The sequence below is a fragment of the Haliaeetus albicilla genome, chromosome 3 (genome assembly GCF_947461875.1).
Source record: "Haliaeetus albicilla chromosome 3, bHalAlb1.1, whole genome shotgun sequence".
NCBI lineage: Eukaryota > Metazoa > Chordata > Aves > Accipitriformes > Accipitridae > Haliaeetus > Haliaeetus albicilla.
Window position 1 is genome coordinate 55,330,979 of NC_091485.1, and position 27,086 is coordinate 55,358,064.

Here is a 27,086-nt window from a genome sequence, read left to right on the forward strand (position 1 = left end):
TCAAGAAGCCCATTTCCAATACAATAACCCAGCTGGTATTTTAAGTTGAAGTTTAGGTCTCCAAATCTTGACAGACTCTTTTGTAAACTACTGTTAAACTTAGAAAGCTTTTTGGTTTTAACCCACAATTATCATTGTGGCAGTTAGGATGTCACATTAACCTCCTATTCAAGGCAGAGAAAACCCCATGACTGCATTGATGTAAGCTGACCTTTTTCAATCTTGAGAATTCCTTCTTTTTACTTTTGTACATGTAAATGAAAAGGAAGAATAAAATGTATACATTAATCATATATAGTGTAATAATTGCTTACTGAAAGTGGGGTTGTTCAATTTTTTTGCTAATTTCCATTTCGTATTATAAAAATTTTCAAAGCAAAATTAAATACATTTTAGTGGAACTAAAAACATTCCATAGCAAATATTTAGAGGGGAATAGTTGTGCTGATTTATTTATTTATGATAACTTCTAAATAGTCTACCTACCAGTGTCATTATTTCTAAGTAGTCTTCTGTATTAGATTCATACTGAAAGATCAGTCTATCTGTATGTGGTCACTAAATCATCATGAAAATGAAGAATGACTTGCTATTGTAGGAGAGAATAGAATTTTTTTTTAACCTTATTTAAAAAAAGAATGCTAATGAAACAATAGTCACTATTTGCTATAGTTAAGAAATTTTTTTTTATGTGACATTTTAGGCTTTCTTTTCAGAAAGAAATTAAAAATTGCTGTTACTGGTCAGTTCTACGCAAAATGTTTCAAGCTGTCTTAAACTTAATTCAGCATGCATCCTAATAGTTCATAGTTAAAATGTTCAGTCATACATTTTAAAGCATTGAAGAGCTTGTCCTAAAGAGGAGTCATTATGACCATATGGTCTAACTTCTGTATAACAGATTGTAGAATTTTTGTAGTAGTCTGTGTTAAAAACTTTGGCTATGAGAGCTGGCTAGAAATAACTAGTCTGCTATATCTTCCCCTTATTTTTGGATATTAAACTTTGTGGTTTGAGGACTAGCAGAATTTGTCTCCTTTTGTTGCAAAACTAAGAAGAAATATTGACAATAGCTAGTAATCATGCTATTATCAATACACATCACATGATCTCTTGTTTTCCAAATGTGTATTAATGTATACACATAGTTTTTCAAATTTTTGGTCAAGAGGAAAAGTCGTGAAACATACTCTTTCAGATGCATGTTTCCTGGGCATGTTTCATTTGCCTGATTGTTTTAGTCCCCAGGTTTGAATGACTTTTCATGGTGGGACAACTGTTGGAACTGTAACTCTCATGTTTTCCATTAGAAAGGAAGACATCAATTCATGTATCAATTCATTGAAATGTCTTAGATAAATTCTGTGAACTGAAGAAGAGGAAATGCCTGTTTGGTATCCATGAATATCAAGAGGATGAATTTACCCCTTTTTTACAGTATGCTTTGAAAATATTAAAAATAATTAAAAAATGAAAGTAGCCAGTCAACATGTCACTGGTGGTAAATCCTTCAAAAAGCAAACATTAGGGACATGGTTTAGTGGTGGACTTGGCAGTGTTGGGTTTACAGTTGGACTTGATGATCTTAAAGGTCTTTTCCAACCTAAATGACTCTATGAATATTATGTTCACTTTGTCACTTAGTGACAGCTTGTTCTGTATTAAACAAAGAAGGATCAATGGCATCTGTCAGAAACCACCTGTCATGTTGCTTGATATAGTTGCTTGTTAGACGTGTTTTGCTTTAGGTAAGAACAATTACAGGAACTGTGTTTGCACATTTCAGTACAAATAGTTATTATCCTATTTAATTCTTTTTACAGCTAGTACATTTTGTAGTAAGTTCCAACAATCACAAAAATGGAACATGCATAGATTTTGCTGTTTCAGCTTTTCAGATGACAAAGCTGAACTGATAATTTGTCTCTTTTTTGGACAGTATTTACTTAAATGAAAATCATAATTACTCTTTTTTTACACTAGTACTTATCTATCATTTAGCCAAATGGCAAATCGTATTTGTACAGAAGCTTCTTTGAATCCTTCTTCAAATATTTGATTATGTAAACTGCATTAAGATTTGGAAATGAATGGGCAGTGTAATGAATGATGACAGAATGAAATGTAATATAAAAAGTGGAGCTGATACTTGTTTGTGGAATGAGCCATTTCTGTTTGAAATAGGATCAAAACAACACTGATGCTAGCAACAAACAGTTAATGTGCTACTTTGCCTTGAACAGCCATGCTTAACTTTACTAAAGTGAATAATCTCTAAAATTGCTAAGGTTACTCACAGTCTTAGGAACATATGTAAGATCCAGATGTCTAAGAAATTTATCTTCTGACATACACCTAACCATGGCTATGCAACCAGGTATTTGTTCTAAAGCTCCTTGCATGTCTAAGTTTGGGCCCTAGCATGTGCACAGAAGTCTTAGCATGAAGAAACAGGATATTCAGCTTGTCGTGATGCAAACACCAGTCAGAGAAGTTCCTAAACTCTGTCTGAGTGTCATTGGAAATACAGTGAGCTCACATTATGAATACCTATGGCTTTGAGTCTGTCATAAAACACAGCAAATGTGACTATATTTAATTGAAAACATCTTATGTTTTTATAAGGGAACGAGAGAAGGTGGTCAGAATACAAGCCCAGACAATAGAAGATCATTTCATAGCATCATAAGATCGTGCAGGTTGGAAGGGACCTCCTGAGGTCATCTAGTGGTCCTGCTCAAGGCAAGATCAAGTACGTGAAGTTGTTTAGGAACTTGCTGAATTTTGAACATCTCCAAGGACTGAGAGTCCACAGTCTGTTTGGGCAATGCCTTCTGCTATGTGACCACTCTCAAAATATGAGATGTTTTCTTTATGCGTAGTTGGAATTTCCCGTGTTCCAAGTTGTCTGCCACCTCTTGACCTATACCTGTGCACCTCCAGGAAGAGTCTGGCTCCATCTTTTTTGTGCCCTCCATTAGGCAGTAAGGCCTCCCCTTGACCTTCTTCTCTTCTTAAGGGCTATGTAGCCTCTCAGCGTCTTTTTGTACATAATGTGCTCCAGACCTTTGACCATCTTGGGGGCTCTCTGCTGCGCTTGCTTCAGTATGTCAATGTTTCTCTTTCACTGGTGAGCCCCAAACTGGACACAGTACTCCAGGTGTAGTTTAATAAGTGCTGAGTAGAGGAGAATAATCACTTATGTCAGCCTGTTGGCTAAACTTCTACTAATATGGCCCAGGATGTGTTTGGCCTTTGCTGCAAGGCATACTGAGGACTCCTGTTCATCTTCTCCACTAGGGCTTCCATGTATTTTTTCAGCAAAGCTGCTTTCTAACTAGTTGCGCCATGAGTTGCTTCCAAGATGCTGTACTTTCAACTTATCTTTGTTGAAATTCATAATGTTCCTGTTAGCCATTTTTCCAGACCTTCGATGTCTTCTGCATAACAGTCTTGCCCTCCTTGACAGATATATTGACAGATTCCCCTTGTTCCTTCCAATTTGGTATCATCCACAAATGTGCTGATGATGGATACCATCCATGTTGTTAATACAGATAATAAACAGTGTTGACTTCAGGATTGATCCTGGGGGAACATTACTAGTTCCTGGCTACCAGCTGGACTTCAATGTCTGATCACTATGCCTTGAGCCTGGCAGTCCAACCAATTTTTCATCTGCTTGTCCAGTCCATGTCTCTCCAGTTTGGCTATGAGGATGCGATGGGAGACTGGGTCACAAGCCTTTACATTCAGGTGTCCACACAGCCAGTCATCCCATCACAGAAGGCAACCAGGTGATTCGGGCATGTTTGCATTGACCTTCCCGTCCTTCCTGTGCTTGGACATGGCTTCCAGTAGGATTTGCTGCATAACCTTCCACCTGGGATGTTTGAGACTCACACCTCCTACAAGAATTAGGTGAAAAGTCTGATAGGACCTTCATTATCCCAGGTGTTGAACCTATGATATTATGCAGACAATACAGAAAAACTCAGAGGCTGACAGGAAAGCAAGCTGGAGAGCCTGGCTTTTTAGTCATACAGGTACAAACTTCATCTGGGAGTGTAAAAAGGTCTGGATTTCCATTCTGTTACTTTCATTTCTGGATGGACAAGCTATTATCTAAAAGGTCAATACCACGTTTATAAAAAGAATGAATCTGTTCAGTTAGGTTCTGACTTCTCCAAGAATATTCTGTGAAAAGACAATTCATGGTACTATCGCACATAATTTCAAATGTGTAGAGAGGCCTCAGTCAGGTACCCAAATTCATGGAGGAGTCAGAAGTTCAGAAGAGCAGTGTCGTTTTCCTTCTGTTGGCTAGATCTATACAGTTTCTTGATCAGTTTTTCAAGTGTGTGGATTCTGTTTTGAGGATAGTTAACTTCATTAACTGTACTTAGTGCATAATTTAGACATTTTAAATAGTTTTCTTGCGGTAGTTTTAAAGCCTTGTAAGAATGCAGCACGGTAGTCACTAAATTTTGTCTTTAGTCCTTGCCTCTGCAGAGACTTGTGTAAAGTTAAGCATGTTCATAAACATCTGCAGTCTTTGAGCATGACCTTCAACTTATTCAAAAACAGAGCTCTCCAGCTCTCTCACTGTATGTATAGACTTTAACATAAAAATGGTTGGAGAGGGTTGTCTGGGGCCTCTATGTACTATCATAAAGCAGAGAAATAATAATTTTGTTGGGAATCTAACTGGGCAGTTATTCTGTTTCTTGAAGACTGATTTAGACTTGCCTTGTTTAAGACCTGTGTATTTGCTTGCCTGACAGCCATGTTTATATTATGGCCACAGCATATGAATATGTCCCTGATATAGTAAGAAATATCAAACAGACATGGATAAGATAGTGCTGTTATTTTTAAATTAGAAACCTGGAAAGTCTAAGGATATTGCAGTTAAGATTTTTGTCTCTGAGTGCTAAAAAGCTCTAAGCTATCAATTGTATACAAGGCTACGAATCCTAGGATATAATTCCTTCCAAAAATGATTATAGGGAATTTGCCCTTCTTTCTTGGGGGATGAATGATAATGAATTTGTGTTTTGTTTCTTTTAAAAATGACTTACCGTATCCACAGTCAATTGATTTATATTTAAAGAGCTATATATCTTTTAAGTAGTCATTGACATTCTAACCAGAATATATTTTTTGCGTAGTTATCATGGAGATGATGATTTAGGATAAAATATGTTAATTGTAACAGTGTCATCAGAGATGCTGCTATGCTGCTCCATTTTATGAATAGTAGCTTACATCTCCTGTCTACTTGAAATTTCATAGCAGAAAAGACTACGTTGGCCATTCCACAGATACGTTTGCATATCATATTTTTTAAATTATTAGTTGACCACCTTCTTTTGTAATTCTTTTAACTTCAACTAGTATATAGGAAAGTGGTTAGCATTTTCTAAATATTTTAAATGGTATTTAAATACATTTAAACTTTAAGTGCTCCTTTTATGGGAGTTTGAGTTGAACTCTGTGGTTTTTAAGTAACTGCCAATGAATACAATTATTATACTTTTTTTAGATGTCACTTTTAATATTTTTTTAATTATGGCTTTTTTTCAAATACAGTGATTTTAGGAATTTTGACATTCATTTGTGGTTTCAGTAACTAGCTTGTGTAATGTTTATAATGAAGTCTCTCCAATTTACATCCTGAAATCATACACAGGAACAATACAAAACATCACAAACAGAGTATTATTAGTATCGATCAGTTTGACCGCAGTGCTGTGTCATCTGAGGCTGATTTAATGTTAATTTTGAATCATAGTCTTCTGGGTTTTTGGCAGGCTTTATTGCATATTAGAAGTTCTGAAGCATCTTTGTTGGGCATTCCGTAGTTTTCAATTTAATTAAATGCGAAAAAGAGAATTGTCTGTCTTTTTATTTTCTACTGTTCCCTCATTTTTAACAATAGATACTGAAGAGCTAATCCCGTTCTGTTCTGCAGAGGTTCTTGTGTTGTCCTCATCAACATAGTATCTTTAGTCTTTCAGTCATGCATTAAATGACATGACTAACATCTGTTACATTTGGTTTGTTCTCTCACATTCCCTCCCTGGGGGAGGAATTTCATGTGCAGTTAGCGGGGTTTATTTTAATATGGTGTTTTTTTTAAAATATGTACATTTCTGAGTGTTCATATTAGAAGAGGTGAGATCAGTGCACCTTGCAGCTAAAACAAGAGACAGGGTGGTTTAAGAGTCAAGGATTGTTGTAGAAAAGCTCTGTCTCCTTTCATGTAAATTAAACCCATTATTATGCCTGAGGAGTGAAATTGTTGACCATGATCTTTATCCTGGACATGTTGGTCACAAGATGCCGAGCGTTTTGAACATAAGAAATGAAACTTTCTACCGAATGCTCTCTTCTGTTAAAAATCAATGCAAAGAGTAGAAAACTAGGCTACAGCCCTTACGGTGGAAAAATGTAGATGGGAATTTGATAACAGCTGACAGCTTCTTGCTGAGGAATTTTGCGTTACTGTGGTTGAGATAGGTAATGATAATGGCAGCTAATAAATATGGGCACCCATAAAGGTGAAATGGAATCTCCTAACAAGCTAGGAAAGGAGAAAACAGCTGTAGGTGCTGTATGGTAGGCCATTATCAGGAGGAATTCCAAGAGAATTCTTAAATATTTGACTGAGTTGACAGCTTGAGGGTATATATGTTCAACAAAATAGGGATAGAAACATTTCAAAGTGGTCTGTTCTGCCCATTCACTTCATCTTGTTCAGCTTCCACCAGCTGTTCTTCATTCCTGAAGAGATCTTGTTCAAGTAGTGAAACCCTGCTATCGTTACAAGTGATAAAAATCAGTACATCCAGATGCTAAGCTGGGCTTTGAAGCATCATAGAAAAATTAGGCAAGATTTCTAAAGCCATGATCAGTGTAACTCTTGTGCTTATTTGCAAAGATATAAATACATTTTATTTATAGAGTGCCTTTTTATTGAAATCAAGAGAGCTTGCTATTTCCTTATGAGAACTGTGGAAGAAGGCAGAGTACTTGAGTAAATCAGTGTTATTCTGCAGCATTGTATTAGCAGTAAAAAACTTTACATGTAATTAATTAGGTGGTAGTTTTATGTGCTTTTTATAGGTCAGTCTAGAGTGTTTTTATTTTGTACAGAAATGAGGTTGCTTCCACACTTCCATTTTCTAAGTGTTTCTCTTTCAGGTATGATCTCTTCTTTAAGCTGCATGATAAGCCACTGTATACAAGTTTTCCAGAAAATAAAAAGATCCTTTTTCACATAAATTGGAAGAATTTGCGATTTTCTCCTTCTGAAGCTCAGTAATTTTACACTTTTATAGTTTCATCTAGTCTTATTGAATGTAGCCTTTTTTTTTCATAGTGCTACTTTTTTTAGTCCCTGCAGTCAATGAGATAATATTGCAATATTTTTAGCATTGCTTTTATTACAGCTATTATCAGAGATGTTGAAACAAAATAATTTTAGGCAAACTGAAAAACTGACTTCTATAGTTTTAGCTATGCAAACTACAGAGATTTGTTTGACAATGTATGAACAAAATGGACACATAAAACCCTCGTATCTTTTTAGATAACATTATTCATTGTTATTTAAATATCAACTATATAGTATACATTTGAAATAACTTTAAATTTGTGTGGTGGTCTTGTATTAACTTAAAATATGCCCTTTGCGTAGAATGCAACCTTTATCTTTTCAGTGCATGTTGTTATTTATCCATTTTTAAAAATGTTAAAGTAACTGTAAAAATACTCACATAATGTTCATTTCAGATATATCTCACTTTTCAGTTAGATGGTTGTTAGTAATATATGATTAGGACATAATAGATGATGGCTTATCTTGGAGGGGGGTGATAAAAAAGGCTGCATGTTTGGATTCATGCACATACGAAAATTTCTGAGTGCATGTAAGAGAAGGGAAGAGTGGTTAAGATTTTTAAGTCAGAGGAGGGACCACTATGATCTGACTTCATCCATCACATATGTAATACAATCTTTCTGAGCAGTTATTCATCAAGCTCAAGAAAGTGAGATGGAAATAGAACATATTTAGGAATGCATCAAATATTGACTTAAAATTGTGAAGTTTCACTACTTTTATGAGTAAAATGTTTCAGTATTTAAAAACCCTCAACTTTTAAAATTTGCATTTTTGTTCTAGTCTTCCCCCCACCGCCATCTTCTATTCCTTGAGAACAGATTTTTCAGTCTTTATTAATACTGTCCTTTTATATTTGTTAAGAAACAAGCCCAGGCTTCCAAGCCAGATGGTACTTGTAATTCACTGTGCAGACTTATCTCTATTATCTTCTGATTCATAGCTGTTTTTTTCTGCATCAAGATGACTGTTTGGTTCAGCCATAATAGGCCTGGCTGTAACTAGTATGTGTACACTTTGGATGATCAAGGAGCTAGAGTGCCAAAGTGGGAGAGAAAATGAACCAACTTCACAGTCAAAACACTGTTTAAAGTGTCTATGTCTCCTGTGTATATAGAGAAATTGATAAGATTGAAATCAAGTTACTGATTTTACCACTTTTCCAACAAGGTTAAAAAATCCTGAACTCAGGTCTCACTGACAGTTCCCCAGTTCTCATGCCATTCTTGCCCATCTTTTTTGAACTCTTTAATATTGCAGTTTTGCTGGTCACTCTTTTCACCCCTCTTTTGCTGTACTTTGTTTGGAAAGAAAGGTTTAAGTAGATTTTTTGAATTCTATACCTTGTTCATGAGTTTTGGGATTCAGTTTAGCTACTTGGGTTCTTCTCCTTCTAGTTGGTGTCTCTTTTGAGGAGAAAAAAAAAGTATTATTTTCTATATGAAAAAAATTGAGACTATAAGTTAGGCTCAGTTTCCAAATGTGTTGTTTCTGCAGCTGTGACAAACACATCCATATCTCTGTGCATTTTGTGTTCTCCATTAGGGTCACTTCTTTAAGTAAGAATTCAGCTGTGACTAAGAATCCTGAGAACTTGGGGGAATAGGCCACATAAATTAAAAAAACCTGGAATGTTTGATACAGGCGAGCAGTGCCACAGACAGGCCTTGCAGGGCTATGACAGATGAACTTTCTCTGTCTTTGGTGAATAGGGATCATCTGTATTAGTAAGAAAGCGTTGTGCTTTCCTAGACGTTGTTGCCCAAAAGTATTAAACATGTTTGAATTTTGTTTCTTGGTTCATACATTTACTGTAATCATAGGAGAGAGCGTTCAGCACCTACACAGGACTATTGCATCAAAAAAACAGAAAAAATTTTAAAAGTGATCCCAGATATTCTATACCTTGTTTTGATCCTAGAAGGTCAAGATTAGTCTTTCTACTAATATTTATATTCAGACAAAATGGTCTGAATAGACAGGGCTTTAGAAAGTAGTTTTCTGTTTCTGTTGGCTGAAGTAGCATTTTAATTAACTGAGATGCTAGGATTGTCTCTAAAACTGTGAATTTAAATGTATTTGTGAGTCAAAAAGTAATAATAAAATTACTAATTAGTTGGGTCTCGTGGATTTTATTCTAAGTTATTTCAAGAGTTGAGGACATCTGATGGAATCTCTTTTCTGGATATGCTCTTAGAGAAGACTAGAAAAGAGCAAACACAGAATCTCCCTTTAAAAAGTGGTGGTGGCATAGGTGGAAGAAGAGCCAGAGTATTAGAAGTGAATCAGCCCACTTTAATTCCCAGAAAAACAGTGGAAGAAATAAGCAAAGTTCCTGTAACTATCTAGAAGATAAAAAAGAAATTAATAACGGTTAATGTGGATTTATCAAGAACAAATCATGCCAAAAAATCTGATTTAATTCTGCAATGGGTATCAGGTTCTGTAGACAGAGAAGTGGTAATAGATAACATATCTTGACTTGAGGAAGGCTTTAATATCATCTTGCAGAACATACTCCTAAGCAAGCCAGGGCAGGTGATACAGAGGAAACTGCTGTAGAATAGTAATATGTACCAATGAATAATAGTCAGAAAATTTTACTTTGTATCTCTGGATGGTAATCTGTCCAAACAAAAAGATGTACCAAATGAAACTTTGCTGAAGTTGTCAAGCACATTCATTAATGTCCAGAATGATAGAACAGGGTGCACTTGCAAGCATGTTAGAAAAGAGGTTTATAATGATTTTGACAAATTAGAGATATGGTCTAAAATTATTGAATAATACTCAACAAAGCCGTTATTCAGTAAGTACTATGCTTAGATGTAATCATACATTTAAATTGAAGTTAGCAACTGATTAGGTAGCAATTCCCAAGTGCAATATCTAGGCTGTAAACTGCCTCTTATGCTGAACATGAACTTTAATTGTCCATGTTGTTATGGAAAGGGTATTTGCCACCACAGGTTGCATAAACATTACTATGTCCTCCAAAACTGTGAGGCAATCTTTCAGTTCTAATCAGCACCAGTAAATGCCCAGCTGGAATATGTCCAGTTTTGAAAACTGCAGCTCAAAATAGGGGTGGATTAGTTGACAGCAGTCCAGGTGAGATCTCTAGAAAACATGCCATGAGGAGATGCTGAACAGATTTCATATGCTTTAGGACAGAAGACTGAGGGGAAATTCAAGATTTTCAAAGAAACGAAAGGCTGCTCTTCTTCATGCCTGTAGTAGGTGATGGGACAAGAACTATTGAGCTTAAATTGCAGTTTGGGAGATTCAGACAAGATAGAAGGTAGTAGGTCTAATATTTATTACACTTTAAGCTATTTAATGCACTGTTTTCTCATTTGCCCCTCACACATCACTGTGTGTATTGAACTTGTGCTTGGGATAGCAATGACTAATGAGAATAATGACTGAAATGTAGTAAACTCATCCTTCCATCAGTAATTTCTGCAGTTTTGAAAACTCTACTCCTTGTGCTGATTTTGAGTAGATTTTTCATGTGTGAAGTACATTTTTTTCTCTCTCACTGTCTCTTTAAGCAAAAATGCATGTACCTCTTTCCTCAGAAGAAAGGGGTTAGTATTTTTCTTAGAAAACAGCATCATACAAATTCACTAAAATATGAACTTGAAAATCACTTTTAAACTTCTTTTCTGTAGATTGTCTTTACTTTTCATTTATACTACTAGTGTGGATTTAAGAAAATACTGAATTTACAAAATTTAGTCTCATACTCCCAATTAGAAATGGATACTAGTGTTGTAGCTCTGCAAAATGTGTTAACTAGGGAGCTTTTCAAGAATGTTTTGCATGTGCCACATTTTAAATCATAGGACTATTTTCTGGGCTGTTTTTGATGTCACTTTGTGTTTACTAATTTTCATTTATATATAGTGTCTTCATGAATGGTAGTTCTATTCATTTTAAATGCACCCTAATTGCAAACAGACATGAATGAATGCCTGTAATTAGCTGGAAATGAGAACAATGAGTGTCTGCATTACAATAAAGACTTAAGAGTTAAATGATCATCCAAAGCTGCAATTCAGAGTTCCTTTATTAAACATCTAGAACTTCTCTTCACAGAAGAGTTTGAATAACGTATGTTTATGAAGAATGATGCTCACAAAAGGTAAGTATTTCTGTAGGTAGCATTCTGTTTATGCCCCTAGTACAGGTGTAGTTTTGCTGGAGGAAGAAGATGAGATCTTATGGAACTGAAGTTTCTTTTTTCTACACCTGCCTTCCCCCTACAAGTGCCTTTAACCTATTGTGGCCGATCCTAAGTTTCTGAAATTCAACACTGATCACTCTTACAAAGTAGTAGTGAGCATTCAAGATGACATGTATGTCAGGGAGAGGGTTCTGGGTTCTTAACTGGTTCCTAAATTTTATTCCAAGGAAACAGAAAACAAAGGCAGCAGACTTCAGATTCTTCTTTATAATGTCATGCAAGAGACATTACATCCTTTCAAGAAGTTTAGGCATTAAGTCAACATTGAAATGTTAATTGTTGAGAGAATACTGTAGTTTTATTTAAATAGAGTATGATGTTTAATTGTACACTTAAAATTTTCATTGGTATTTGGTGAAAGGGCTTAAAGGCTACCAACCTAGACACTTGATTTTGCCTCTGACTGTTGGAAGATTTTTTGCAGCCTGATTAGGAAAGTTAATCTTAGGAAAAAATAGAAGAAAGTGAAGTCAGACAGGAAACTGTACGACTGTTACAGTTTCAGTTATACGTTCTTTATAATTTTAAAAATCTATGTTAAAAGTAATCACACGATCAAAGTTTTTCACCACTTCTGGGATAGACTTTCGATTTTTACAGAAATGTCTGTGTTGTTACTTTCAGGAACCACTATGAGGTATTTTTGAACCTGAAGAAGAATGAAATTAAGTGTTTGAACAACTTTTATTGATTTAGACTTTAATTTATGTAAGATATTAGAGGTTAGATAGTTTGCTCAGAGGAATAGTTATACTTGTGTGAGTAGTTGTCCTATGAAAACCAATTGAAGGAGTGTAAATAAACACAGAATTTACTAAATGGTAGTACAGTTTTTGTTTGGTTATGGTCTCTCATTTTTGGATTCCAGAGTTCTTTCCTGGAGCCTATTTAGAGAGTAGATGTTTTGCTTTCATTGGGCAATGGGGATAGTTACACAGATCAGATTCTTATTTCATTCTTCATTCTACGATGCAGAGAGATATTATATTTAAGAATTTTTTCACTGGTTATTAAAACCAATTTGCTGAAAAAACTGTAAAAAGGCACTGAAGGAAATTAACACCCAAAGATAAAACAAATATATGATGTCACAACAACCTTAAAATTTAGTACAGCCTGATTCATCAACCTGCATTGCACTCTGGGACATCAAATCTAATGGACTCAAAACATCACACTGCTCAAGTTTTGGTGTGACAAGATTTTAGTAGGCTGAGTCAAACCACAACTCACTCAACCAGAAAATGTCTCAGTTAGATTCAGCCACTGGTGATTGCAGAAGTTCATATGTGGCAGGAGTTAATGAAAATTAATCAAAATGATATAGTTTTAGCTTTTAAAACAATTGATATTCTCAGCCAAAACAAGATATTTTGGAGAGGCTAAGGCATTCTGATCAGAGGCCCTTACATCTTAGTTAGAAAGAAATAATTTTCATTAATTTTTATAGCAGATCACTTAAATGCTTTTAAGCTTCTGCTTAGTGTGCGATTTGTGATATGGAAGCTATTTGAAAGAATTTTAGTTCTGGGCCAAAAAAATCAAAATTGTTAAAGATTAATCTCACCAATGTGTTCTGCAAAAGCTTTTCTTTCTTTTTTTAAAGTGGTATTTCCTTCATGAATTAGACCAGATGAGTTGGTTTCTGTTTAGAATGCTTTTACCAAAGCAATTCCTCTTTTAAGACAGATAGTATTCTTTGAACATCATTTTAAAAACCTTAAAGGTTGAAACTAACTGTAGAGAGAGTAGAATGTCAGTAGTTTCAAATCTGGCTATGTTCATAGTATTGGATTATGTTAATCCGAGCCTAATGCCTGGTCACTAGATAAAAATAACTGTCAACAATTACAACACTCGAGTTTCATTGGCATCTATGATAAAGCATTAGAATCACTTTGCTTGCTAGTTGGAAATACATCTGTACAACGTAAGAAATAAAAACTTCCACAAAAATTATCAATTTAAATAAACTCCTCAGAGTAGGAGAGCCTTATTCATACAACAATGAGTACAAGACAAGGGGACTCAGAAAAAGAATCAGAAATAGTCTAGAAAAATTTGGTGACTTCCAAGTATTATCTAACTTTAATTCACTTTAAAATAAAGATGCAAATAGCAAACAAACCCCAACAGAGTACTGATCAAAGAAGACAGGTAGACAGAAATAGCAAAGCATTCTGTAAAAAAATAGACTGATATCTTTTATTTCTTAGTGGAACATTGACTCAGGCTTATAAAACTAATGGAAAAGAACATTTCCACTAATGTAAACTGTGTTACTGTAACTAGTTATGCAGACAGTTTATAATAATAGTCTATTTACGATTCTAGCTCTTCCATGCATCAAATGAATCACAAGACATCTATTTTTAAAGAAAATCACTTGTGCTTTCTTTTAGTAGCATGTAAACTGGGCATTGTATGTACCTCAAATATCTCATGTAGCTAGAGAAATTATATCACAGATAGATGAGATTATATCACAGTAATTTCCAGTGATTTCCCAGATATAAACTAATAAATTCTGTAGAACAGGTGAATAGAGAAGTCAAAGTGAGCTACAAGTATTCCCATTTATATTTTTATTCCATTAATTATATTCTCAGAAAAACCCCAGTATTTTATGTTTTATTCTTATTAACAGAAGGTCTTAAGAATATTGGAATTATTCCCTCAGAAAGTATTTAAAAATTTTTCCACCTCAAGATTTATGTGAACAGCAACAGCAAATCAGCAAAAATGAATGATTTCTTGATAAATTAGCTATTAGACATGGCCACATCTATGATATATATAATTACATTTTCTGTTCTTTAACAAGAAGATGGCATAGTAAAGTCTGTGTCAGTAAGAATAACACTTTCTTAGATTAAAAAAATCTATTTGAAAGTATTGTCACAAAATGTGTATGGAACAGTAGACTCTGCATTACTATTCTATTTCTCGTTTATTTGTCTTCTCCTGGTTTTTCATTTCCTGTTTAAATCTTAGATTCTAATCTTGTTTTCATAGCAGAAGCTGTATTGTATTTCTTTTTTGGTAGGGAAATTGTATTTTTCATGCCATTTAGTAAGCCGGCCTTACTGATGAAGTATGTATACTGCCAATACTACCATTTATTATATGATAGTCATTCAGAGCTTCATACATGAGTGGATGCAGGACATAAGTCTGCCCTACAAAAGGGCTCTCTGTAAGGCTGATTTTGAAGAGGCTGAGAACAAGAACAAATTCATGATATTTCTCATTTCTGTTCCTGTTATTGCCTCTGCAAGCAGTCCTTCTCTAGGATTGCCTGCACTCTGGAAGCAATCTGAATCCATTTCACGCAGTTAAATGTCACAGTCTGAGAAATACTAACTTACTATCTGTTGTGTAGTTGTTAAGCTCTTCAGTGTATATGACTTTCACCTGGTGAATATACTATAGCTAATAATGTTATAAAATCCTTATTTAACAGGCAAAATAACATATCAAGACCAAAGTAATTACTAGTGCATTTCAAATTAATTACAGAGTGAAAGTGAATTTTTATTTAATTCACCTGCTAGCAGCTGAGCCCAGGGTTGCATATTTCACTGTAGCAGCTGGTGACAGTACAAGCATCTAGGTAAGCACTTTCTGCAGGAGATGCTTGGAATGCCATCTACTGTTGAAGAAGCAAAAAAAACCCCCAAAACCAAAACCCACCAAAACCCCTAGCAAAAACTACTTTTGGGGAGTAGTTTGTTCTAAAACGAAACTCTGCTTACATTGTTACATCTATACATTTATTACTTGTGAGGCCACCTTTTTTGCAGAATATTTAAAATATGTTATGTAGAATTCAACTAATACTCTGGAAAGTGTTTAAATGTGTTTGATTTCAGTATCCTAGCTTTTGTATCAGTTTTAAAATTAGGCTTTCTGCTTTGTTTTATGAGTTCCCTGAGAATTTCAGTTAGTTGCAAACCAGTTTGAAGCGTAAGTAAAAATGAAGTCTCATCTTTCCAATATAAAGTTTAATAAAAATGACATTAAATAAGGAAAGTTGCAATCCAGACACTGTAATAAATATCCCTTAAAAATCCTTATGATTAAAATTCTCATTTAAATGGAATCAAGTATTAAGAGAAAGACCTTTCTCTGGAAAAAAAAAAAGCCCCACAACTTTTTTTTGGTGTCTTTTTTTAAAGAAAAACAAGTGTAGGACAACCACTAAAATGGTGTTTGATTATCTGTTCCTGAAGTTCACTCTGGTAAAATAGTGCATGGAAGTTACAGAATTACTCAAGCTTGAGTAGTCTTGTAAACCTGTATGTTACACTGAGATGTATTTGTGCATGTGTTATTACTATCAATGATACTGGTAAATGTTTGCATTTTGGTCATGAGCAAGACAGTATGATTCACAGCCATCATGTTACAGTCATCTTCATTTCCAGAAGTAAAGTGTGGCTTACTGTAACACAGCTATTGTGGTATGCTTCACATATTCTGTAGGCAAGACTATAAAACTTTTTTTTTTTCTATTACAGAAAATATAAAAGATTACAGTGGTAGACCTAACACCTAAGTACTATTCTAGCACTCCTGCGGTGAAACCTGATTTTTTTAAAAAGTAAAGCGAGGTATAAGGGTAGAGTATTTGTCTTAAGGATTGTATTGGAGGAAAATTTTCTTTCCAGTTGACTGTTAAACTGTTCTTAGAAAAGTAGGAAAATGAACAAACAAACCCCAAATCTGGCTAAATTCAAACTAACAACAGTAATAAGGTAAAAGGTAATTAGAATTTTCTTCAATTTTATTTAAAAATAGTTACATTCAAATGAATTCTAGCTGTCAAAAATTAATCTTTGTTAGGAGATTGGGTTGTAGTAGTATACATAACTCAAACACTTTTCAACTCAAATCTCACCTAAGACTTGCTATGGGGTTCCCATAATTGCACAGAATTGCATTTAGTAACAAATCTTACATGACAATTGGACAATTTTGCCTGTGTCCCTTCTCTGAAAATGAGAGGAAAGTCCAGTATTTTTTTCTGATTTGACTCCTGCTATTTTAGGTTGAATATTTTTTTCTCTGTGAATCACCTGCCTGAAATATCCACATACCTGCAGGATTTATGAGAGTAACATTTATTAAACTGGAGAGAAAAAAAATGAAACCTAAAGCTGTTTTTTTTGCCAGTGAACTTAAATATACATGTTTTTAAAGTTTAACCAGCTAAAATTTTGTTAACACACTTTAGAACACCCTGAGTGAAGGCAGTTACTGCTTATGTAGAGGCCTTGAAGAAGTATCAGGCCCATGTGAGGCTTTTCATCCCGTATATAGTATGAGCACTAATATTATAGAGAAGTCAGGGCTTTTCAGATTGTGTGAGAGAGACATTAGTGTGACCAAATACACTGCAGGACAGATGACAAATGATTAAACTGTTGTCTCACAATGTGGCTCCTTAAAGAGATGAAATTTGGTATTTGTAGGAATGTAGCCTTTTTTTGTCTAGAAAGGAGTCCACTGACAGAACAAACTGATTAAATTCAAGGAGGTATTTACCTGTATCTCAAGTCCTTGAAATTGGAAATTCATTCTAGTGAAGAATTATGTAATACTAGCTGCTCTTTAAATGAGCCAATAGAAACTGAGTGGGTAAACTTCTATTAAAGAAATATTTACTAAGGCTCAAGGACTCCTTAAAACTTGCTTGCTCTTTTTAACTGCTGCCCTTGACAGCCTTCGTATGCATTGTTTGGATGTTTTGCTCTTACTGCATTTCTAATACAGGCTAATTTTTGATTTTACATGTTGCAAGTTAGCTGGTCTGATCTTGCAACTATTATGTATGGTGTCAGAGATGAACAACTAACAGGTAATGGACAATTTACCCAGAGAAGGTCAGACTGGTGAAACTCCTAATTCAAGGAACTTAGTAATGTGACAATCTGAAAAAAAATTCTGGTATGTTAAGATTGGAAGACACTTCTTCACTGTATATATTTTCTTATGTTAATACTGTTTATACAGGTTTAATAATGCTACTGTCTTCTAGCTATTTTTATTGCTCCTCTTTGACAACTTTGCTTGATCCAAGAGTTTCTATTAATTATTGCTTTATAATTTTTGTTTTTCCTAGTTTCTGTACATGCCTCGTTCCCTCAGCAGACACAAGATACCCAAGTGGGAAGCAGCTGGCATATTGCACATGGCAACCAATTATAATGCTGATGGTTACAAATTCCCACTTACTCTATGATAACCAAAATACTCTTTTGTTTGCTAAATATAGGAAAAAGCTGCAGTAGCCCATTTTAAACAATGTGGTAGGTTTGGACAAACACTAGATTTTTAATATTGACCTTTTTATATCACCTCCCTGGTCGAGGCCTCCTGCTTGCAATTTTGGATAACCTTCAAAAGAGAGCATTGATCCATGAATTAATTACTGAAACTGCACATAACATAATGGCTACCATTCAGTGTAGTACTTATTTATTATTACAGTTGTACTACAGTAATTTTCTCATGTGCTGATTTGAGATTTTGACACTCGTTTTATGGTTTTACTATCAACACCATAACAGAAAGGAAGAAGTCTGACCAAGCTTCGAGATGTGTGAGAAGTGTGGGAGCTTTCATTTGTAGAACACAGTGTCTCTATTTCTTACTCCAGAAACAAATAATAGGAAACATTTTTGCCCCAAAGAGTTTATATCCTAAGATAAGCAGAGTCTGACTTACTGTGCTGGTTCTAAAATAATCAAAACATACTGTTAGTCTCTTCAGTTTTAGAGTTGAAAGTACAGGGTTGTTGAGTGCTATGTTTTCAGTTGCAGTGAACCACATTTTAGTATGTATTTTCTAAAAATATTATTATCAAAATTTCACTTTGAGACTTGTTTGTCTGGAACCTTTGATAAAACTATCCCATTTCTACTCTGACATTTAGACAATAATTATTTTTAAGCTTACAGAATTTATTGTGTTTATGGGTGATGTTCATCTGAGTTTCATGCAGGGAGTTCATTCAGCCTAGACTATAATTATACAGGAGCATGTATAGGTCTGTGCTTATCCATAAAATGTGTGTAGTGCTTTCTTGTTTCTCTTGTATCTTTAACATCACTGCAGTTTGGACTTCAGGGATGTTTAACCTCTTCAGCTTGGATTTAGGCAGGTTTTAAATTTGTTATGTGTTACTGTTTCTAGCCCAACTACCTGACTTCTCCACCTGCTTGTTCACTAATATCAAATATTCAATTACCTCTCAGCTACTGGTCTTGGAGGTGTTTTTGTGGAAACTGCTGATACTTTTGTTACAAACAGGTCAAAACTAGTCAGGAAAATCACCCACACACTTCTTCAGGAAAATCTTCCTTTTAAAAGACATTCCTTTATTGTCCAAAATATGATCCTTCTTAATTCAACTACCTATACTCTCTAAATTAATAAAAAACTTGGAGCAGCCATGTAAAATAAAGACTTTAATTTTGATCAAAAATAATAAGGCTGAATCTTCTAAGGTGAATGTTCTTATAGCATCAATAGGATAATCAATGCAGAGAATCAATTCAGTTAATGTGTAAGTATTTTACAGTTATCCAATTGACATGATGTTTATATTTAACCTCTTTCACTCGCTTTTCTTGGAGTTAAATATACTTACATAGTTTAACTTAATCTGTAGAGGTACCCTCTTTCAAGGAAATAGCTAATATTACACATATTTGACTGTGTGACTGTGTTACCTCCACTGCTTTGTGTGACTGTGTTACCTCCACTGTGTTGTCAAGAGTGGGTGCAGGCAAAGTTATATATCGTGTATGTGTCATATATCTTGACTTCAGATGTGTGAGCAGATGATAGTCTGAACAAATTTGTTCATCTAGTGTATGTTGGGTACCAACACAATTTAGTGTACTAAGGTGATTTAAGTTGGGATTTTTTTGATCTGCTTATGAATTTTTGATGAAATGTCTTTCATTTTGAATGGTGTGCCCTTAAGGATATAGGTGTCTCTGCCTTTCAGATGGGTTAGAACTTCTTTGATCAGGTGACAGAAGCATCAGCTTGTAAAGGGTGGCTTTAAAAATATCTCCTTGATAGGCATTTGTTAGTAATAGACTTTTCATAAGATTTTTCACTTCTATAGCAACTGTCACAAGCACCACAAACACAGAGATACCGTCTTTTTACTACTTACAGGACATGGCTTCTGCATAATCCTTTTTACTTTTCAGAATACTCTACAGTGTGATGTAGTCACAGTAGTCCTGTGAATTAGTAGTATCTCCATTTTTAGACTTCTGTGCAAGAAATAGCAGTATCTATCTAACTTAAAATCTATAAACTGAATTTATAGTTTTGTCTTCACTCTTTGCTTTTCACTAGGTTTGCATTAAGAAGACATCTGTTTATTATCAAATGATTTTGGTATAGTTCAAATCTGCTAATAATTGGAGACAGTTATTGAAGAGAGAGAGAGAGAACACTTCCTTTAAAGATTGTGTGTTGGCATCTTGACTCTTGAGAGAGCTGCTGGCTCTGTACTTTCATCTAGGCTAGTGGGGTCTGGAGTGCAAAGAATAACAAAGGCAAATCCTGATTTGCCAGATTAATTCACTTTATAATATATGTGGGTGTCAAGTAGTTAGCATTCATGCTGTTGTTTTTATTTGAAAGATACCAGCTCTATAGATTTTTTTTTAATGTATGTAACTAGAAATCTGTATTTGAGACAAAATTAATTGCTGCAATCTTCTTTCAACTATTTTCTACTTTACTGTGAACACAGCTGGAGGTCAATGTCAGTATCTGTAGAAAAAGCAAAATGTGAAGATTCTTTTTATAGATCTGAGACTATCCCTCATTGTTCCTGTATGATTTGCTTTAGGAAGACCAGATAGTTCTTCACATGAGTATTTAATCTCATCTTAATCAAGTTTAGCGTAACATGCATTGCTCATTGAGACTACTGTACATAATGTTCGGCTTTGGGTTTTGGGCCATTAGGCTTTATGTTCTCTAAACTTAAAATTTCATACAAGTGTCCCACTCTCTGGACTTCATAGGTGATATAGTTAATAAAAATAGCTGCTGTAGAAGAATCAACAACTTCATTAAATTGATACCAGCAACATCAATTACAACACTAATTGTAATAACAGATAAATATTTAGATCTTTTTGTTTGTGGATGAGGGAAATCAGCATCTCAAACAAAAGATTGATTTGTATTTCCAATTCTCTCAGCTTCAACAAAAGGGCTAGAAAAAACTTCTATCCTGGTCTATCCTCTCCTAATCACCTCACTGAGGTGGTTAGGAGTTAAGAAGAGTGTAGAAAGCTACTGAGCAAAGGACTGTAACTACTGGCCTGTAACATTTTTGAATGAAAGTGACATAGAGTGTTATGTGCTTTATGCTCAACTCAGTGTTTCCAGGAGACATTAGGTACACCCAGACTATTACTGCAGATTGGATCTTCTTGTGCTTGTAGGTCCATGGATGGCAAGGTTGTGAATCTTGAGAGCACTGCTGAGTTTGAGATAGATACTAAAATGTTTATCCCTGCCAAGGATGGCTGATTCTGAAATCTGGATTTCCTTAAACTTCGCTGAAGAAGAACTAGATCCCTGTTTCATTTCAGATATCTAGGAGGTGTAGAGTGTGTTTTAAGGATCATTTTCATAGATTTAGGCCCCTGAATTCTGCCCACATGTTTTTGTGGCATGCATCCAAGTATGTAAAAGTAAAGAAGAGGTCTGATAATGGAGTGCTTGTTGGTTTACCTATGACCAATGCACCTTTTGGAAAGAATGCCTTATGGTTTTGACATAGTAGATTTTAGAGAGGAGCTTTTACTGATGGCAGTAGATTGAAGAATAGAAAAAAATTAGGAGTTTAAAAGGCTAGGAATATTTTTTGTGTTAATGTTTTCACTCCCTTTTCTCCTGCTTCCGTTTTTCTTGTTCTTTTCCCTCTTCTTTCTGTTCCGTTCTCCTATTCATTCTCTGTGCCAGTGGGACTAGCCATAATCTTTGAGCAAATTTTTAGTACATGGAGAGGATCTAACATCAAAAAGTGTTCACTGAGAATTGAGATCTAAACTAATGATGCTAGCTCTTGGAAGAGATCAAAGGGGTCTTGCACTTGCACTGTGTAGGCTTGCAGAGGAACACAAGAGGAATGATGCTATGAATGTTTCAAAGGGCAGAGGTTCCTGATGACAAAGTGCAAGCTGCAAAAATTCTTTATTGTTGATGTTGTGGTTTAACCCCAGCTGGCAGCCAAGCACCACATAGCCACTTGCTCACTCCCCCTGGTGGGATGGAGGAGAGAATCAGAAGAGTACTCGTGGGCTGAGATAAAGACAGTTTAACAGGTAAAGCAAAAGCCACGCACACAAGCAAAGCAAAACAAGGAATTAATTCACCACTTCCCATGGGCAGGCAGGTGTTCAGCCATCTCCAGGAAAGCAGGGCTCCATCATGCGTAACAGTTACTTGGGAAGCCATCACTCTGAACATCCCCCCCTTCCTTCTTCTTCCCCCAGCTTTATATGCTGAGCATGACGTCCTATGGTCTGAAATATCCCTTTGGTCAGTTGGGGTCAGCTGTCCCAGCTGTGTCCCCTCCCAACTCCTTGTGCCCCCCAGCCTCCTCGCTGGTGGGGTGGGGTGAGGAGCAGAAAAGGCCTTGGCTCTGTGCAAGCACTGTTCAGCAGTAACCAAAACATCCCTGTGTTATCAACACTGTTTTCAGCACAAATCCAAAACACAGCCCCCCATACTAGCTACTATGAAGAAAATTAACTCTATCCCAGCCAAAACCAGCACAGTTGACAAGCAGAAAAATCCTGGCTTGTTTTCAAGTGCAGCAGTACATGGAGTTACGATCTGTGCAAAAATTCTGATAAAAGCTTCAGACTCTTCTAATATTTTAGAATTATTTGGTGCTTGTGCAAAGTGTTGAGTAAATTCCTATAATGACAGAAATAATCGAAATTGAAAACATGTGGTAAAGTATTTAATATTCTGCATTGTTAGAATACATTGTCCCAGTCACTGTTGATCAGACACATTATCTGCAGCCTGTTGGTGTTTTTACTAAATAGGTATTGATCGGAAATTTTTTCTAGTGAATAACTAGAAGTGGCATTGTCCTTGACAGTTTTGAGAGCATAAGGTTGAAAACATGTGGGAAGGTAAATTGAAGACAGGCAGTCATACTGCTTGGGATTTTTCAGTTGGTCTGTTGAGTAAATGGAGGTTTTGGGTTTTTTTGACCTGTCAGTCCACTTCTTTTAAGCAATTACTGGTTACTGATTTTTGAAAGGAGGGGAGAAAGCAATGCATATATATGGGAGTACACAATCCAGTAAAACGCAAAGCAGTTCTTGTAACCAAAGCAAATACAAGTGTATGTTTGTATGTAGACACGGTTTAAGAATCTGGAGTCTCTTCAGACCTTTTCTGTCTAGAAAAGGCTATTTAAACCACAGCTGTGTTAAAAACATCTGTCAATAGATTTTTTCATAATTTCTTTTCAAATTGTAGCATGGTTGTTATAAAGTCAAGGAAGATTGTTGCTAACCAGGGACTGAAAGATATATGGAGAGTGCTCAAGGAATGCGTCACAGTTATATAATAATGGAAGCTGTTGTCCTCACATAACTGCAGTGTTGGAAAGTGTATAGTGGATGAGACACAGAATTATAGGAGGAGAAAAGATTATTTCATAGGAGATATATTTTGGATTGTAGGGTCAAGTTATATCCTGACTTAGAACACAGTATTCCTATAAAAAGCTGAGAAAGTAATTTTGAATGCAGGTTTTCAAAGTGTCTGCTAATGGGCAATGTTTTTTATTTAATGGTGCTAAACTAAAAATCTGATTGTAAGATTTTAAAAAATACCAAGGTTTTGCAGCTGCAATTGAAGTCGCCACACATATACTATTAGGTAAAGATGCTAGATCCTCTTGAAAAAAAGATACCAAAGATTTCAAATGGCACACTCAGAATTAATGTGCAGTATTGCAATTTTAATCTTACTCTATTTTGATCTCAGTTCCACATGTGAAAAAAATTGACCATCGTCACTATCCAAAGGAATGATGTTGATTGTAATCAGATTATGTGAAGCACTCAGATTTCCTTTGTTTAGTTCAACAGAAAAATTCACAATGAAGTAATAACTTAAAAGTGTCCAGTAAATATGTTTGGAAGTCATGTACGGAGAGGAATATAAGGATTAGCTGCATATTCAGTTTTCAGTTGCCAGGGAGGTGATATTTACACTTGTCTAGCTCTAGGCATGTGACTTAGGAGCTTTGAATGATTGTCTGAGAGTGTTTCCTTCTCACAGTTGACCATATAGAGCTTTTAGGCTCTTAGTGTCGGGGGATCTGAATTTAAATGTCCTAAGCTGCCTAGTGAAAAAATGTATGGAAATGCTTTGATTCCCTGCCCTTCCCCCTTCTCCCCCTTTGAATTTCCTGTGTCAAAAAACTAGTATGGAATCTCTTGGTTAAAGATAATATTATGATTAAGATGCATGGTAGAGTGGAATTGCGACTGCATGAGAAATTTTTATTTTCATATTTCTTACCTTTGGAGTATATCTGCTTGGGGATTTTTTTGGTGGTTTTTTTTTTGTTTGGTTGTTTTGGTTTTTTTTTTTTACTGGAACATTTCTTTGTATATAAATTTCTAAAGTGCTGAAGAGGCAAAACCATGCTAGAAGACTTTCTATTGTGTGCTGCATGTTCAGTTTTCTCTTTCTGTAGTCAGTTTTGGAAAGTTTTTAGTGTGTCTTAATGTCCATGTATTTAGGTTCTTGTGGTCACTGAACCCTGTTTATAGAGGTATTCACCGTGATATCTATCATACGGTGGCAGAGCTGTGGAGCTGTTTTGGTGGCCTTAATTTTCTGTCCCACATTAAGCATCCACTTAAATTGGGAGCCTACACTCCCTGTGTAGTTAGGTAAGAGAGGATTCTCCATGGAGACATTCAGAATATCTGTTCAGGAACCTTTTTTGTTTATTTGAACATATAGGGAAGCTAGATCCTAACTTAAGACCAATATCTGCAATTAGAGGATGTAAATATTCCTGTGAGTCAATGTCTCCATTCTTGGGTTTGGTGGAGACGAGTTGCATAGAACGTTGGCTTTCTTACTCAAGTTAAAGCATATATTTCAGATGATAGAATATTTTCCTAAAGACAATGGACAAATATTAATCAGTACTATACAGACCTACTGTATGTACTATCTAGTTATTTCTTTTAGCAAGTTCTAGTAAATTTTACTCAAGAGTAAAATTCCTTAGCTTTCCTTCCTTATTTTTTAGAGTTACATTATCTGCAGGTCCTGACATCATTGTAGTTTAATAAATATAGTGCAGATATTCCTTTAATCTATTAGTTTAGGGCATTGCATTTTAAATGGCATATTACATGTTATAAATTCACCTTGAATTATGATAGTCAGTTTGGTTGTAAATAAAAATTTAAAAAAATAGATTATAGTTAACATAATCAAAGCACCTTCCTTTGAATTTATAGCTGAATGTATTGCTGGAAATGTTCTAACATGATATTCTGTCCAAAGAATTGGAAGCCAGTTATAGAACATTACTGATTTCATTTTGTAACTCAAAGTTTTAGATACTTGGCATTCCCCATTTTTAATCCTAAGTGGAAGTATGCACAGAATACAACTTAATATAAATATACAATAAATATTAAAGGAAAACCTTTTAACTCAAAGTAAGAACTTTCTCCTGCCCATTTGATAACAGATTATAGAACTTCAGGGTAGTTGTTTTGCAACATGTTGCACTCAGTTGTGCAAACTTATCTTTTTAGGGTCAAAGAAGAGCAAAAACCACAGCTGACACAGTAAGTAAAATATCTTAAAAATGCAATAGGCTTGACTTTTCTACCTTTGCCATGTTCTGCTTTCTGCACCGTTGATGGTATTAGCTTTCACTAATACCTGATAGGCTGCAGTTAGTTTGTCATCTGCTTCCTGACTGGCTTGTAAGAGAGCTGCCTGCAGCTTCTTACTTCATCCACATGTTAGCTGGATGTAGGTTCTTGCTGCCTGCTTGTGAACTGGTGAACTGTAAAACTTTATTTCCCTTACATCCTTAGTGGCTGACTTAGTATTGCAGCTAACATTCCCATTGGCTCTAGCTTTTCCGCCTGTATATTTCTATTAACATTGGATAAGAAACATTTAAACTAGTGTGGTTTTATTGGTTATTCAGTCACATTATTTGCTTATTTAAACAGGTGGTTTCCCTTTAGTGGGATCACTGAGCTGGTAAATAACGTTCTTCAACCACAGCAAAAACAGCAAAATGAAAAGGAGCCCCAGACGTAAGTAAGCTGCTCTCTCTAGACTAAGTAATGTCTGTACAGCATTAAAACATACTGGAGAGTATGTTTAAAATAATTGTCCATTTAGAACATCCTGCTGAGGGTATTTCACAGGCTGACACGGTTTGCTTTCTGACCCCTCATTTGCAAAGGGAAAACTGAAAATCAGGTTGTACTCTGCTTATCAGTAACTTAAGTGATTACATTAGAATACAATCTAAGGAGTTACTACTGCTCCATTTGCCTTTTTCTGCAAATGTTCCATACATGAAACTCCCAGTGAAGTGGTGTGTTTTCTGTGCATGAGGAGCTGGAATGATAAGACATGTAGTATTATATATAGCATGTCTATGCACATGCATGGTATTTGTGATATTGGTCATGCATAGAATGCTATACAAATCTACATAATATGTATGAAGAGCTTTTTAAGGACCAGGAAAATGTCATTTCCTTTCTTTCATGCTTCTAAAATATCTGTGAAGTTTCAAAACTTTAGCAGATATAAGGTGAAATCTTGGGTCTGTCAAAGCTGAGGGAATTTTGACTTTGATGGGGCCAGTATTTCATCCATGGACCTTTTACAGTGCTAAGCCAGTATAAGAGCCATATGAAAAAATTTACTTTTCTTGCTATCTGAAAATTTTAAGATTTAACAGAAACTGGCAAAGCTAGGACATTCAGTCTTAGAGTAGAACTTAAAGCATGGAGCTGAAAATTTTCTTTTCATAGAGAGAAACTAAAAAATATTTATTATTTCAAATTTTGAAATACTTAAAATTGACTTTTGATATTATTTAAGCTTTAAACAGTAAGTTGCTTTCTTTTCTTTCTTCTAAAGGGGAATGCCTTGTAAGTTCACACGATAAAAGAAATGTTTGCTTTTGAACCCATGCATAACTGGTTTAAAACATGCATATAACTTATTTTTAATTATTTTCCATGTAGAATCAGTTTTAGTTTATTTTTAAATGTGTATATTTAAGTGGATTTTCATACTTGCAGGCCATGAAAGCTGTGAATTATTTTTTGAGAATACACAGTGAGAAATTTTCAC

General features: G+C 35.1%; 1 protein-coding gene across 38 annotated transcripts in view; it reads left to right on the forward strand.

Annotated features, from left to right (window-relative positions):
• The window catches only part of RIMS2 (regulating synaptic membrane exocytosis 2), a 491,423-nt gene that overhangs the window by 39,619 nt on the left and 424,718 nt on the right, over positions 1-27,086 (forward strand). For 32 of the 38 annotated variants that reach the window (XM_069779840.1, XM_069779846.1, XM_069779845.1 and 29 more), the window contains exons 2-3: positions 25,514-25,546; positions 25,943-26,029. The exons of the other annotated variants lie outside the window; for them this stretch is intronic. In XM_069779840.1, coding sequence (XP_069635941.1) covers positions 25,514-25,546; positions 25,943-26,029 — 120 coding nt within the window. The remainder of the gene's footprint in view (positions 1-25,513; positions 25,547-25,942; positions 26,030-27,086) is intronic. 38 annotated transcript variants of the gene reach the window in all.